This window comes from Haematobia irritans, chromosome 1 (genome assembly GCF_050003625.1).
Source record: "Haematobia irritans isolate KBUSLIRL chromosome 1, ASM5000362v1, whole genome shotgun sequence".
Taxonomy (NCBI): domain Eukaryota; kingdom Metazoa; phylum Arthropoda; class Insecta; order Diptera; family Muscidae; genus Haematobia; species Haematobia irritans.
In genome coordinates this window covers 121022152-121039799 of record NC_134397.1, presented here as the reverse complement: position 1 = coordinate 121039799, position 17648 = coordinate 121022152, and the positions used below count along the sequence as shown (strand labels likewise).

Below are 17648 nucleotides of genomic sequence, written 5' to 3'. Positions count from 1 at the left end.
GAGTTTTTGTTGTATTTCATTTGTAGTTTCTGGTTCAATTTTTATTAAACTGATTGGGGTTAAATAAATAGGGAGTCTATTAAAATAACTGTGATGGTAACATGCATTGGCTTGAGAAGGACCGAACCCTCCCCAACGATTGAAGCTAGCGGAATCAAAGGCTCCCGCAGTCCTACCTCACACCAAGATTCAGGATGCTTCCTAAGTATTAAAAAATGTGCATCAACAGCGAATATCATTCGCGTACATTACAAAACATAGCATAATTTCTACTGGAAGTCGAGTCTTAATATGAAAAAAAAAAAAAATAACTCGTTAACTCGTTTTTAAAGGATTTTGATAACAACTGACGAAAAAATCTAAAAAAATGAAAAATTAACATTTGCTTCCTAGAAGCAAGTACATAACCCCCAAATTTAAAAGAGAATTACGTCTTTAAAGTATCCTTACTTGTATTCTCCGCTTCTTTGGCTCGGAATTAATACCCAAACTGTTAAAGTAAAGACAACATCTTTGGAACCGGGCATGCTTTTTTTCATTCACATTTGCTTTACTATTGTACTATATCCTAGCATTCTCTTATTTCTGATATTAGTTCTCGAAAATTTAATTAAAATTATGGATAGTTTCAATTTTGGTTGAAAAATGTGCACATATACATTTATTATACAATAAAGGGGAAAAAAGCGAAATTAGGTAACACTAGATCTGAGTAAGAATATTCGTAGGTATACCACGGACTGATGTCGATGGAGGTTGTTGCAAACATAAACATACACACACACATTACAAATATAACAAAACCTCTTCTCTACGTCTGTTGCAAAACAAAAAAAAAACTTTCGGAGAGTAGTTACTTCTACTCTGTGTATAGACTTTCAATTCCAATCAGCGTTGCCGTTTTGGTCCGATCGGACCAAAATTGGTCCAATCGGACCAAAATTGGTCCAAAAGATTTCTAATTTTTAAATTTGGTCCGATGGTCAGACCAAACAGAATTTGGTCCATTTTGGTCCATTTTCATAAATTTGGTTTCTATCACATATTAAATAGTAGATGGTGCACCGCAAAGAATATTGTCGGGAGGCCAAATATTTCACATGCTTAAAATACGAATACGAATTTTGCTTAGAATAGAAGACGTATTTCTCTGAAAAAAAGTTTTTCCTTGTCTAAAAGTCTCTAAACTTTTCAATGAAGTCTGTTTATCCTTATAGCTAAGTGATTCGACATAAAAATGTGTATCCTAACATGAATGCAAATTTCGTTTTAATGAAGTCAAAATGGATTTAATATTTCTGAAAAAATCTTCAAAATTAATAAAATATTTCAACACATTGTTTTAAAGTCATTATACCCTAAACCACATAGTGGTTAGGGTATAATAAGTTTGATCTGCCAAAAAATGTGCCTACAAGAAATATTGCTTTTAGACCACGTAAAATATATACCGATCGACTCAGAATCACTTCCTGAGTCGATTTAGCGCTTGGCGTCCGTCCGTCCATCCGTCCGTCTGTCCATGTATTTGTTGTTCACAGGATTTCGGTCGCAATTATTAACCGATTTTGATGAAATTTGGCACAGGGAGTTTTTTTTGGGCACAAGGACGAACGTTATTGAATTTGGAAGAATTTAGATATAGCTCCCATATATATGTATTGCCCGATTTCGACAAATGGGGTCACGTTGCACTTTTTTTACTAACCGATCGTCGTCAAATTTAGCACAAAATAATCTTCTGTATCACCCTTTAAGTCTGAAAATTTCATCGAAATCGGTTCAGATTTAGATATATAGGTCCCATATATATGTATCGCCCGATTTTGTCAAATTAGGTCATAAACCTTTATTTATCAACCGATCTTACTCAAAGTTGGCGAAATGTAATCTTCTATAGCACTAACTATATGTGCAAAAAATCATCGAAATCGGTTCAGATTTAGCTATAGCTCCCATATATGTACCGCCCGATTTTTCTAAATAAAATAAAACTCAATTGAACAAATAATACAATGTTTGTACTATAATTTTCTCGAAGAGGAGCGGAGCGGAGCGAAAAAAATGGACCGCTCCGGATCCCTGGTTTTAATTACTATTTATTTAATTAAATTGGCTAAAAATCAGACTTAATAATAAACTAAACTGTCACTGATATAAATCTGTCAGACGAGTAGTTTAAAAATAATAGCAACCATGTATTGGTTGCGGTGCATATCAACCACACTGTATTCCTTAATCGAAGCGGTACGAATAAAACCTCTAGAAAGTAATTCTCTCTCACACACACAATGTAATTCCAAAAAATATAAGAGGAAATTATTTTATTAACTATTTCATAAAAATTGAAATATTGGTTCGGAAATATAGATAAGGTAGATGAGTGGTAATTAAATATGTATTATAAATATTAATCAGTAAATGCATATAAATCCACTTTTATGGTCTTGGGAATAATCAGACCCAACTTATTCAGTTTTATTGTTTCAATGATGTTCTCTAATCGAAAGAGTAAAGATCTCAATTGAACCAATCCCATTTTCGGTAATCAACTTCCGATGCCAAAGCACTTATTGGAGTATGATGACTATTACCCACTCGCCAGAAAATTCGACGATTTCCCAATGGTTGTAACTGACGATAGTTGTCCACTAAAGCCCCCTCCTGAACATCGGCCAATTGGCGGAAACGGGAAATCTGAAAAAAAATATCGTGAGAACCAACAACAATGCACAACAAGTTCATTGACCACTATGAATGACAACTACTTTACCTGTTTTGGTGATATGGGTATGGGATCGGGATATAATACCCATGTTATGGCCTCTGAACATGGTGGTGTAGTTAGAGAACCTTGAAAGAAATCGTAACGTTTCATTAGTATTGTCCATAGTGGGGTTTGTCATAAAATGATTTAATGATTTATTGAATGGAAATTAAGTAGACATAATTACGATAAGAAATTGTGGGAGAGTTCAATTTGGTAGTTTTATTATCTAATTTTCTAAGAACAAACGTGTTTGTACATACCACCTATCAATCATTCCTAGAAAATATAAAATTACCATTACTCAACAAAATCAAACCGTAAATATACACTAATAGAAAAAGTTTCGTTATATTAACGAAATGTGTCATTAAAAGTGAGCCAATGAAACAAATTCGTTAATACAACGTAATTTTTCGTTATTCTGATGAATTTTCTGTTAATCAACGTAACGTTTCGTACTATTAACGAATATTTTCATTGTATTAACGAAAATTTTTCGTTATATCAATGAAAATGTTTCGTTGGCTCAATTTTAATGAAATTTTCTTTGTGTGTATTTCCAGACTAAAAACAAACGAACAAATATTGAAAAATAAATTTCGGAAGGGTGGTGTACTTTCAAAAATCTTCTACTTGAATGAATCCTTACCTTCCATTAAGGATTTTGGTACTGGTTCCGAGCCAAAGATGCCAGTTAGGCTTTTAATGTACACTAATAGAAAAAGTTTCATTATATTAACGAAATGTGTCGTTAAAAGTAAGCCAATGCAACAAATTCGTTAATACAACAAAATTTTTCGTTATTATAACGAATTTTCTGTAAATCAACGTAACGTTTCTATTAACGAATATTTTCATTCTATTAATGAAATTGTTACGTTATATCAATGAAAATTTTTCGTTGGCTGAATTTTAATGAAATTTTCTTTGTGTGTAGGAAACAACATTTAGTTTATTCGTTTTTCCGCCTTTTTTTCTTCGCGTGCCATCAAAGTCCTTCAAACCCGTCTTTAAAATAAAGTATCGAAACATCTATTAGTTTTAAACGTTTTTTACTTTGTAGTTAAGATACAACAAGTATATACGGCCGTAAGTTCGGCCAGGCCGAATCTTATGTACCCTCCACCATGGATTGCGTAGAAACTTCTACGAAAGACTGTCATCCGCAAATTTCAACTCACTCGGATGAAATTTGCTCCTCCAAGAGGCTCCAAAACCAAATCTCGGGATCGGTTTATATGGGGGCTATAAATGATTATGGACTGATATGGACCACTTTTGGCATGGTTGTTAAATATCATATACTACCACCACGTACCAAATTTCAACCAGATCGGATGAATTTTGCTTCTCAAAAAGGCACCGGAGGTCAAATCTGGCGATCGGTTTATATGGGAGCTATATATAATTATGGACTGATAGGAACTAATTCCTGCATGGTTGTTGGATACCATATACTAACATCACGTACCAAATTTCAACCGAATGGGAAGAATTTTGCTCTTCCAAGATGCTCCGGAGGTCAAATCTGGGGATCGGTTTATATGGGGCCTATATATAATTATGGACCAATATCGACCAATTTTTGCATGGGTGTTTGAGGCCATATATTAACATCACATACCAAATTTCAATTGAATCAGATGAATTTTGGTCTTCCAAGAGGCTCCGGAGGTCAAATCTGGTGATCGGTTTATATGGGGGCTATATATAATTATGGACCGATATGGACCAATTTTATCATGGTCATTAGAGACCACATACTAACATCATGTCCAAATTTCAGCCGGATCGGATGAAATTTGCATGTCTTAGAGGCTCCGCAAGCCAAATCGGGGGATCGGTTTATATGGGGGCTATATATAATTATAGACCGATGTGGACCAATTTTTGCACGGTTGTTAGAGACCATATACCAACACCATGTACCAAATTTCAGCCGGATCGGATGCAATTTGCTTCTCTTAGAGGCTCCGCAAGCCAAATCGGGGGATCGGTTTATATAGGGGCTATATATAATTATGGACCGATGTACACCAATTTTTGCATGGTTGTTAGAGACCATATACTAACACCATGCACAAAATTTCAACCGGATCGGATGAAATTTGCTTCTCTTAGAGGCCTCGCAAGCCAAATTTGGGGGTCCGTTTATATGGGGGCTATACGTAAAAGTGGACCGATATGGCCCATTTGCAATACCATCCGACCTACATCAATAACAACTACTTGTGCCAAGTTTCAAGTCTATAGCTTGTTTCGTTCGGAAGTTAGCGTGATTTCAACAGACGGACGGACGGACGGACATGCTCAGATCGACTCAGAATTTCACCACGACCCAGAATATATATACTTTATGGGGTCTTAGATCAATATTTCGATGTGTTACAAACGGAATGACAAAGTTAATATACCCCCCATCCTATGGTGGAGGGTATAACAATATTGATTTAGATTAACATTAATTAACAGATACAATGAATCTTTAAAGTTTTTTTGAAGGATTTTGTTACAATTTGGACTTATAGGGCTATTTTCATGCAGCTCCGTTAGGCTTTAACTACCAGTTAACAGAAAGTAAAATGGAAATATATTCCCTCCTGTTAACATTAAATGAAACAAGTAAGTAAAGTAGAAAGTCGGGCGGGGCCGACTATATCAGACCCTAAACCACCCCTACTGAAGTAGTAAACATAAGCTTTTGTGGGGTATCATTGGTATAGGTTTTGGTGTACATAAAGGGGGGGTACATGTTTATGGGTGTCTTGTCACAATCTGAGCAGAAATGTCTAATATTAGGAGCTATAGTTTATTTTGCACCAAAAGATATAGTATGCCACTAATATTGAGTCCATTATTAAAAAAAGAGGAAATCGGCCAATTAGTTGTGGGTAATAAATTCAAATTTCTGCAACTAGGGCCATAGATTTATGTAAGAGCTACATGTAAGTCTAAATACGATCAGCTAGTACATCAAAATTTGAAAATTGAATAAAGGGTGATACGGTCAAAATTTGGTCAATATAAACTTGACGTATTTCTTTCAATTTTGCATTTAAAAAACCTGAACACCCCTCATTTTGAAGGTGTGTGTGTGTAGAATGTTGCTCCTATTTTGATTTTGGAATTCACTCTTCAGTTGTCAAAATGCCGTCCAAGCAAGAAGAACAGCGTATCAAAATTTTGCTCGCGCATCGCGAAAATCCGAGCTACTCGCACGCAAAGCTGGCAAAATCGCTAAAAGTTGCCAAATCAACCGTTACAAATGTAATTAAAGTGTTTGGGGAACGTTTGTCGACAGCCAGGAAGTCTGGATCGGGGGGAAATCGAAAACCGGAAGCCGCTGAGACGACAAAGAGAGTTGCCGGTAGTTTCAAGCGAAACCCTAACCTCTCTCTCCGAGATGCCGCAAATAAGCTGGGTGTATCGTCTACAACCGTGTATCGAGCCAAAAAACGAGCCGGACTATCGACTTACAAGAAGGTAATGACTCCAAATCGCGATGATAAACAAAATACGACGGCCAAAGCGCGATCCCGGAGGCTACACACGACGATGCTGACGAAGTTTGACTGCGTGGTAATAGACGACGAAACCTACGTCAAAGCCGACTACAAGAAGCTTCCGGGACAGGAGTTTTATACGGCAAAAGGAAGGGGAAAGGTAGCAGATATTTTTAAGCACATAAAACTGTCAAAGTTCGCAAAGAAATATCTGGTTTAGCAAGCCATCTGTACCTGTGGCTTGAAAAGCAGCATTTTCATAGCTTCCGGGACTGTCAACCAAGAAATTTACGTGAAAGAGTGTTTGAATAAACGTCTGCTGCCTTTCCTGAAGAAACACGGTTGTTCCGTACTGTTTTGGCCGGATTTGGCATCTTGCCATTACGGTAAAAAGGCCATGGAGTGGTACGCCGCCAACAACGCGCAGTTGGTTCCCAAGGACAAGAACCCTCCCAACACGCCAGAGCTCCGCCCAATTGAGAAATACTAGGCTATTGTCAAGCGGAACCAAAAAAACTGCTAAGGACGAGCAGCAGTTCAAGGCAAACTGGCTTTCTGCGGCGAAGAAGGTGGACAAGGTGGCTGTACAAAATCTGATGGCAGGTGTCAAGCGTGAGGCCCGGCAATTCGGATTTGGAAAAGCGAAAGCCTAACTGAATGTTTTTCCTGAATTTTATACTAAGTGAACTTGAAAAAGAAATTTAATTTGATTTTTTAAATAAACGATTTCACCGATTTACACGCGTTTTCCCTTGACCAAATTTTGACCGTATCACTCTTTAACATAGGTTAATAAATAAGAGTATTATAGCCAAATGTGACAAAATCGAGCGATGCATATATATGGGACCTATATCTAAATCTGAACCAATTTGTATAATATTTTGCAGGTATGATTGATACCACAGAAGGTCAATTTGTGTAAAATTTGAGAACGATCAGTTAATAAATGAGGCCCCTATGGTCAAAAATAAGGTTATTAGGGGCAATTTTTCAAAATCGGGCGATACATATATATGGGAGCTATATCTAAATTTGAACCGATTTCGATGAAATTTTGCACATACAGTTAGTGCTGTAGAAGATTACATTTAGCCAACCTTGGTGATACATATATATGGGAGCTATATCTAAATCTGAACCGATTTCGATGAAATTTTGCAGACTTAAAGGGTGATGAAAAACTATGTGTAAAATTTGATGACGATCGGTTTGTAAAAAAGCGCAACGTGACTCCATTTATCGAAATCGGGCGATACATATATATGGGAGCTATATCTAAATTTGATCGGATTTTTTCCAAATTCAATAGCGTTCGTCCTTGTGCCCAAAAAACACCCTGTACCAAATTTCACCCAAATCGGTTAATAATTGCGACCGGAATCCTGTGAACAACAAATACTTGGACAGACGGACGGACACCAAGCGCTAGATTGACTCAGGAGGTGATTCTGAGTCGATCGGTATATATTTTATGGGGTCTAAAATCAATATTTCTGGCAGGCACATTTTTGGCCGATCAAACTTATTATACCCTGGCCACTATGTGGTTTAGGGTGTAAAAATGCATCAGTTACGTTACTAACTGGCATATGAAATAAATAGGTACATTTGGCTTAAAAGTTTGGTAGCTAACGGACCTTCATTAAAATGGGGTATATGCGAATTTTAATTTCAAATAGAAAATGAATATTCAATAAATGAGATCAGTATCCCATTTTAAATTTGATTGGCCATAATTTAAAAGCTAGATAGGTCCTCAAACTGTCTCTATTTTATAGGAACTGCATCTTTGAAACGGTATCGATACGAAAATCTTTAATGGAAAGTAAACATCTTTGGATGCAAGCTAACTTATTATGAGTATTGCTGTAGCTCTTTGTATGATGGAAATACATCAAAAGTCAAACGTTGCAACGTAAAAAGTCGACTTATCAATATTCGTAAAACTCAAATGGTGAGTTGTTTTTTTTTCTAAAAGAAAAATGTACTTTTTCAAGATTTGAAAAAATCCAAAAGTCGAAAAATCGACTTTATCAATTTTATTTATTTGCAATTGCAGTTTATCAATAAATAAGAAAAATAGTAAATAATAGAATATTTGATTTGATTTAATATTATACCTGATTAAGCCAATTCAGGATATTTACTTACCTTTGTATGTATAGAATTTATCCACATCCACACTTCGGATAAGAGATCCCAGAGAGAAAGTGACATTCAATGCAATTTCATTGTTAGCATCCGGTATCAAATGCAAATGACGGGCTATTGTTAGTAAACCATTGTCATCATCTTCATCCAACTATTAGTGAGATTCACATAAAATACAAGAAAATAAATGATAAATATTAAATTTATTTGAAAGAAAAAATACATACAACCTAAATTTAAGGACAGAAAAGTTAAACAAAAAAATATTTACGTGATATTAGAGATTACGAAACCTTAAATTTTAGGATGTTTACAAAATATTAAGGACAAATATCTTTAAAATAATTAAATTTTAATTAAAATAAAGTTTAAAATCTTTGCTTCAAAATTTGTTTTTATTAAATTTGGAAAAATTCCGTCCCTCCGTTATAGTCGCATGTCTTTAAACTAAGGCGATTTTTCATTAAAGTAAACTGAAATTTATTTGTACGTGAGTAGCTTTAATAAATTTAATTTTTTTTTTTTAATTTTTAATAATTAATAAAAATTCGACAAATGAGATCTATATACTAATTTTATTTTTATTGACCCTAGCCAGAGAAGTCACTATTTCAAAGAATTTATATAAAACTAAAGTTAGTATATAGACCTGATCAATCGAATCTTCATTTTCTTCTTGTGATACAATAATAAAAATATTCATATACATATATACATACACATAAATTTCAATTTAAAAATCCAAATTATAGCAGAAACTTTAAAGTAAAAAATGTTTTCTTACTTTCAAAAACACTTTAAAAAAATACAAAATCGTTAATATAGGTCGTGACCAATATTTGAATACATCAGTTAATTTTAAGATTATTTCTTTAAATCCAAAATGGCTTTCTTTACTTTAAGGAAAATTTGCCATACTTATTTATTTATTGTTTATTTTAATCATACAGTAAATGTATGATAAAAAGAGAAAAGTAGCATTGATTGCTAAGGCCATCAGCTATTGCCTTACTTTATTTTAAAGAAATTGTCCTTAATATTCTGCAAATTGCGTAACCCTAATTTTATGTTGCATAATCTTTGATATTAGGGCAATATTTTTTCAGGGTACTTAGTTGAGTGGAATAAACTTTAAATTATATCTTTGGACAAAAGTTTTTTATCTCATCTTATCTATTGAAGATCATGCATCATTGACTTAAAGTGTGTTAATACACTCAAACGCAATGATATCTGGATCCAAAGATTTACACTTTGCCCTAAGGATTGGCCAATGATTTTTATGGAGTTACATACACTGAAAAAAATATATACGTGGTATTAAAGATTACACAACCTAAATTTTAGGATGTGCACAATTAATAAGGACAAATTTCTTTAAAAAAATAAATTTTAATTAAAATAAAATTTGTAATCTTTGCTTCAAAAATTTTTTATTAAATCTGTTACAGCCGTATGTCTTTCAGCTAAGAAAAATGTCCTAAATCTAAAGCCAGATAGGTCGGGAAATAATGTCTTTATTTTTAGGAAATCTCATCATTATCTAGAATGAATACAAAAATCCTTACACACAAAGAAAATTTCATTAAAACTCAGCCAACGAAAAATGTTCATTGATACAACGAAACATTTTCATTAATACAATGAAAATATTCGTTAATAGTACGAAACGTCACGTTAATTAACAGAAAATTCGTTATAATAACGAAAAATTTCGTTTCGTTTCGTTGAATTTGTTTCATTGGCCGACTTTTAACGACACATTTCGTTAATATAACGAAACTTTTTCTATTAGTGTAAGAGAGGGCAAAAATCTTTGGAATCAAGTAAACTTTTTTTGGACCTAAGCTCTATAAAATTAAAATCAGGATGATTTCATGATGATATATTAAAATAATTATTCAGGTACAAATAAATGTTAATTATAAAAATCCAAATATTTGAAGATTTAGTATCTTTAATCCAAAGATTCAATATTTTAATTAATTTAAATATTATTTCTTCAAATTGAATATGTTTTTCTTTAATTTAAGGAAAATTCACCTTACTTCAAAGACATACGACTTTGGCGGAGGACCGCAAATTCCAAAGATTCGTGTCGTAAATTTAATAAAATTTCAAAAAAAAATTAAAGCAAATATTTCACTAGTTTACAAAATAAAACGTTTTTTCATGTACATTTGAGGAGAGGTGACATTTCTTATGTATTTTGATCTGGTGAAATCGAAAATGAAGGTTAATTTTTTTTATGGAACAGTTTTTGAGATATCCCGTTATTTTTAGTTTTTCGGCCTTTTGTCACTAAACAAATTATATGTCGAGCTAGAAATTTCCGATTATATCGTTGTTAGTACTTGAATGTAAGGTATTGAGATGACGAACGTGTGCAAATGGATCTGTATTAAGTTAAGTGGTTCACAATGTATCGATGAAAATAGGACGAGTTTTCAAAAAAATGACTCGACATATTTTGAACCACTTAACTTGTCACAGATCCAATTATACACGTTTGTTCATCTCAATACCTTCCATTCAAGTACCAACAATGGTATAATCGGCTCGAGATATAATAACGGGATATCTCAAAAACTGTTCCATGAAAAAATTTTACCTTCATTTTCGAATTGAGCAGATCAAAATACATAAGAAAAGTCACCTCTCATCAAATGTACATTTTCAGTGTAAACTAGTGTTATCAAGTATCTCTTAATTAAAATGTGCTCTTGTTTTCTTGTTCTGTGCATATGATAGCAACAAATATTATTCAAGGAACTCTTTGAAATGATGTACCAGAATATCAAGGAATTACAATGCAAATACAAATAGCCCCATCATTGGTCATATTGTAGTACTTCCCAAAGTTGGTTACCATAGTTGGCATGACTTACTTACATTGAAAAAGAATCCCAATACAGCTCCTCCATCTGCATAGTCCAATGCCTCGGTCAGAGTCTTGTATTTCTTATTCCGATGCACAATGTGCATCTCCATGGTATAACGAATGTCATTGACAACATGCTCTGCGCCACGATTGTTCTTATCGCCCCAATGGAAATGTATGCTCTCTACCTCGAATTCACCGGGTAACTTGGCTCCACGTATGTAAGGCATAAATTCACCATTCTCCTTTGCTTCCTCATCCAATTTGGGAATGGAAATAGATACTACAGGGATTAGATACGAGAAGGAATTACAAAGGCTGGGAATGTGATTGTGTGTATTGATTGAAAATGATAAGAAAATTAAATGCGAATGATCAAATGAACACAAACTTTGGTTTACGTTAATATGGACAATATCTATGTTACGACATCTTAATGTAACTAGCTTTGATACGAGTGTGAAAAGTTGAATATTGTGTAAATTGGAAAAATTAATTTTGTAAATTAATTCCATGCATATGTGATTTGAAGAATTTCCTTAACCAGCTTTGAGGTTTAATGATTTCAAATGCCAAAGAGAGTTAAGTTTCATCTGAAATGCAATTGACAAAACACAAAATAAGTAAAAAAGTTACTAAGTTCTGCCTGATCGAAGTTTACATAACACAGTGCACCATAGATTTGAATAAAATTTTCTGTAGAAAATCTTTATTAATTTATCGATCAGTTAAATCAAATGATCCAAATAGATCTATAAACCGGCTCCATATATATAAACAAAAATTACATTTTGAATTATATAAAATGGGACAGTTTTTGGATTGCTCAATCAGGAAATTTTAAATTCCCTAAATTACTAAATTACTTTCAAACATTTCATTTTTTATTTGATAACAACCAATTGACAGTGTAACTTATGAAATGAATATAAAACCAATTTCAATTCGGAATAAAAAATTATATTCAGTGCAACAAATTTATTCTTAAAAGTAGCATATATTAATATTAAATGTTTTCAACATAATGAAAAAGATAAGGCCAAAAAAAGTTATTAAACATTCCAATTTTTTAACGTGTAACCCTTCCTTTAGGGAGCCACCGTGGTGCAATGGTTAGCATGCCCTCCTTGCGCACACAAGGTCGTGGGTTCGATTCCTGATTCGACCGAACACCAAAAAGTTTTTCATCGGTAATTAACCCACCTCAGTAATTGGTGACATTTCTGAGGGTTTCAAAGCTTCTCTAAATGGTTTCACTGCAATGTGGAATGCTGTTCGGACTCGGCTATAAAAAGGAGGTCCCTTGTCATTGAGCTTAACATGGAATCGGGCACACTCAAAAAAAAGTGAACTCTCTATTTCACTAAAGCCATATTAACTTTATATTAGTTCATAGAATCATTATGTTTGAAAAAAGTTTATTTTAGTCAAATAATTTTTTGCGTATGTTAGTTAAATGAACTAAAAAACGGGAAAAGGTTATACACAAATAAAGCATAAAGATTTCCTAATTTCGTATTTCTTACAAAATAGTTCATTATTTCTTTAAATTTGTAAATTTTACCAAAAATGTGTCCATCATGAACTTCGTATGTCACTAAAGACATTCTTGCAATTTGGAACTCCAAGATTTCTCTTAAAACTACAAAATTTTCTTTAACTACTGAAAAAATTTAGTTATGTCTAATAAATTTTCTTGAATTTGTCGAAAAATATTTACTTATTTTTGTCATATCGGAGTGATGCCAGCGCTTGTAATACCGTTTAGTTAAAATTTTCTAAAAAAGTTCCAAATTTTCTAAAATTAATCGAAAGTTATCTTTCCTGGTGGGTTCACTGTTTTTTCAGTGCAGCACTCAGTGATAAGAGAGAAGTTCACCAATGTGGTATCACAATGGACTGAATAGTCTAAGTGAGCCTGATACATCGGGCTGCCACCTAACCTAACCCTTCCTTTAAAGTGTATTACTTCACTGAAAAAACAGTGAACCCACCAGGAAGAAAACTTTTGATTAATTTTAGAAAATTTTGAATAGTTTTAGAAATTTTTAACTAAACAGTATTACAAGCGCTGGCATCACGCCGATATCACAAAAATAAGTAAATATTTTTCGACAAATTCAAGAAAATTTATTAGACATAAATAATTTTTTTCACTTTTTAAAGAAAATTTTGTAGTTTGAAGAAAAAAATTGGAGTTCAAAATTGCAAGAATATATTTAGTGACATACGAAGTTCATGATGGACGCTGTTGTAGTAAAATTTACAAATTTTAAGAAATAATGAACTATTTTGTGAGAAGTACGAATTTAGTAAAATTTTTTACTTCATTTGCGTATAATATTTTCCCGTCTTTTAGTTCATTTCACTAACGTACGCAAAAAATTATTAGAGTAAATGAAACTTTCTCCAAATATAATAATTTCATGAACTAAAATATAGTTAAATTGGCTTTAGTGAAGATGTGAGTTCACTTTTTTTTGAGTGTTCTCTTAATTTTTATACCCACCACCATAGAATGGTGACGGGGGTATAATAAGTTTGTCATTCCGTTTGTAACACATCGAAATATCGATTTCCGACTATATAAAGTATATATATTCTTGATATAACGATGTCCGTCTGTCTGTCTGTTGTAATCACGCTACAGTCTTCAATAATGAAGCAATCGTGCTGAAATTTTGCACAAACTCGTCTTTTGTCTGCAGGCTGGTCAAGTTCGAAGATGGGCTATATCGGTCCAGGTTTTGATATAGACCCCATATAAACCGACCTCCCGATTTGGGGTCTTGGGCTTATAGAAATCGTAGTTTTTATCCAATTTGCCTGAAATTGGAAATCTAGAGGTACTTGAGGACCATCAAAAGGTGTGCCGAAAATGGTGAATATCGGTCCATGTTTCGGTATAGCCCCCATATATACCGATCTCCCGATTTTACTTCTTGGCCATATAGAAACCGCAGTTTTTATTCAATTTACCTGAAATTGGAAATCTAGAGGTATTGTAGGACCACAAATACGTGTGCCAAAAATTGTGAGTATCGGTCCATATTTTGGTATAGCCCCCATATAGACCGATCTCCCGATTTTACTTCATGGGCTTATAGAAACCGCAGTTTTTATCCAATTTACCTGAAATTGGAAATCAAGAGGTACTTTAGAACCGTAAAGAGGTGTGCCAAAAATGGTGAGCATCGGTCCATGTTTTGGTATGGTCCCCATATAAACCGACCTCCCGATTTGGGGTCTTGGGCTTATAGAAACCGTACTTTTTATCCAATTTGCCTGAAATTGAAAATCTAGAGGTACTTGAGGACCATCAAAAGGTATGCCGAAAATGGTCCGTATCGTTCCATGTTTTTGTATAGCCCCCATATAGACCGATCTCCCATCTTAGGTTTATAGAATCGGTAGTTTATATACAATTTGCTGAAATTGGAAATTTATAGGTATTTTAGGACCATAAAGAGGTGTGCCACAAATGTTGAGTATCGGTCCATGTTTTGGTATAACCCACATATAGACCGATATCCCGATTTTACTTCTTTGGCTTCTAGAAGCCGAAGTTTTTATCCAATTTGCTTGAAATTGGAAATCTAGAGGTATTTTCGGACCATAAAGAGGTGTGCCGAAAACGGTGAGTATCGGTCCATATTTTAGTATAGCCCCCATAAGAACGATCTACCGATTTAACTCCTTGGGTTTCTAGAAACCGTAGTTTTTATCCGATTTGCCTGAAATTGTAAATATTCTGGTATTTTAGGCTCACAAAAACGTGTATCGGATTAAGTTTTTATCGGTCCATTTGGTAATGCCCCTATATAGACCGATTTCACTTCTTGAGGGTATAGAAGTCGCACTGATCATGAAAATTGTTTGAAACTCAATGTAAAATTTCCGGGTGAAAATCTACAGATTTAAGATTTCAAATCAAGAAGTTATTTTATAATTTTCTTGCACACTTACAAGAGATGTTAATGATTCCTCTAAAACTCAAACAAAAATGGTTCTTATAAATCCAGAATCTGATATAGTCCTCATAGGTGAAATCTTTAAATTTATCTTCGGGAAGTGTCCAGGTCCTCAAGCCCTCCTGAAATTTCAAAGGAAACCCTAATATTTCGTTCATGGTGGTGGTTATTTAAGATTCGCCCCGGCCGAACTTACTGCTGTATATACTTGTTTTGTATATTCAGGATCAATTTTCTCCACTCTTCCTGAAGGAAAAAACAAGACTTGTTATTCACTGCAGAATGCCCTTACAACCTGTTTCTTAAAATGGAAACAGAGAGCTGAGTTTATAACCAAAAATCAGATGATGTGTCAGATGAATTTTTGTCGATCGATAGAGCTCTTTCGTAGAGAAACAGGCTGTTAGACTGTTCAGTCCATTGTGATAACATAACATACCACAGTAGTAAAATCATCTCTTAGCAATGGGTGCTGCCCTGCGTTTTAACTCAATGACAAAGGACCAGCCTTTTATAGTCGAGTAAATATCATCAAAAATTTGGTACATGATCTTAGTCTATGGCCTCTAACATTCATGCAAAAATTTTTCTATGTAAATTGATCCCAAGATTTGGCTAGGGGAGCCTCTTGGAGGCGCAAAATTCATCCGATCCGGGTGAAATTTGGTACGTGATGTTAGTCTATAGTCCCTTACAATCATGCAAAAATTGGTCCATATCAGTTCATAATTATATATAGCCCCCATATAAACCGATCCCCATTTAACTTGCGAAGCCTCTTGGCTTGCGGGGGGCTATGGAGGAACATTCGATGAGGTTGAAATTTAGTTGATGAGGTTCGAAAATTGGTTGATATCGGTTCATAGTTAACTGAATTGGCTTATATAGTATTTAATATGTTTTTTTCTTTTGTCTAAAATAAACTCCATATGGACTAACATACAATTTAGAAGACACTATTAAGAACTTCTAAGATACCTTGCCATCGGCAAGTGTTACCAGAACCCAAGTAGATTACAGTCTACGCAATCCATGGTGGAGGGTATATAAGATTCGGCCTCAACGACCTTACGGACATACACTGATAACAAAGCATGCCTGATTCCAAAGATTTTGTCTTTACACTAATGATTTTGTTATTGATTCCGAGCCACAGAAGCGGAAAATTGAAGTAAGGATACTTTTAAGATAGAATTCTCTTTTAAATTTGAGTTTAGCGTACAAATTTGAGTTTATTCATTTGCTCTGTTTTTTTTTTTCTTCATCTACTATTAAAGTCCTTTATAAATGTGTTAACAATTTAAATTTAATCAAATTCAGACCCTATTTCAAGCAGAAATTATGCTATAGTTCAATTAAAAATCGTCTTTATGATAAAGTGTTGAAAAACATCTCCTTGTTTTAAACGCTTTTTTGCTTTGTAGTCAAGTTACAAAAAGTCAACAAATTTAACCCTTTCACTACCGAAATAAATCTAATGTTAAAAACTTTAATTATACCCTTCACCACTACTGTGGTACAGGGTATAATAAGTTTGTGCATTTGTATGTAACGCCAAGAAGGAGTAATCATAGACCAACCTTTTAGTATACGGATCGGCTTAGAATTAAATTCTGAGTCGATTTAGCGATGTCCGTCTGTCTGTCCATCTGTCTGTTGGTGTATTTTTGTGTGCAAAGTACAGCTCGCAGTTTTAGTCCGATTGTCCTGTTTCGGCTCAAAGACGATCCCTATTGATTTTGGAAAAAATCGGTTCAGATTTAGATATAGCTGCCATATATATTTTTCACCGATCTGGTCATAATTGGCGTGTGTATAAACCGATCTTCCTCAAATTCCGTACATCAGAATATTTTATGAGTCTCGAAAAACTTGCAAAATATCTGCCAAATCGGTTCAGATTTAGATATAGCTCCCATATATAGCTTTCGCCCGATTTACACTCATTTGCCCACAGAGGCCAATTTTTTGCTCCGATTTAGTTGATATTTGGCACAGGGAGTAGAATTAGCATTGTAGCTATGCGTGCCAAATTTGGTTGAAATCGGTTCAGATTTAGATATAGCTCCCATATATATGTTTTTCCGATTTCGACATAAACGGTCAAAATACCAACATTTTCCTTGTTAAATCGCCACTGCTTAGTCGAAAAGTTGTAAAAATGACTCTAACTTTCCTAAACTTCTAATACATATATATCGAGCGATAAATCATAAATAAACTTTTGCGAAGTTTCCTTAAAATTGCTTCAGATTTAAATGTTTCACATATTTTTTTACTTTACTAGGGAGGAACATAGTGCATTAGCCGACCTCAATTTTGAGTCTATAGATTTTGTAGAAGTCTATCAAATTCTGTCCAGATCGAGT

General features: G+C 33.9%; 1 protein-coding gene across 1 annotated transcript in view; it reads right to left on the bottom strand.

Moving 5' to 3' along the window:
• Positions 1 to 2297: 2297 nt before the first annotated feature.
• Positions 2298 to 17648, bottom strand: part of CAH9 (Carbonic anhydrase 9) — a 55186-nt gene continuing 39835 nt past the window's right edge. The window contains exons 4-7 of the mRNA XM_075291536.1: positions 11320 to 11591; positions 8428 to 8578; positions 2774 to 2853; positions 2298 to 2697 (exon numbers count right to left, since the gene is read on the bottom strand). Coding sequence (XP_075147651.1) covers positions 2521 to 2697; positions 2774 to 2853; positions 8428 to 8578; positions 11320 to 11591 — 680 coding nt within the window. The 3' untranslated portion in view covers positions 2298 to 2520. The remainder of the gene's footprint in view (positions 2698 to 2773; positions 2854 to 8427; positions 8579 to 11319; positions 11592 to 17648) is intronic.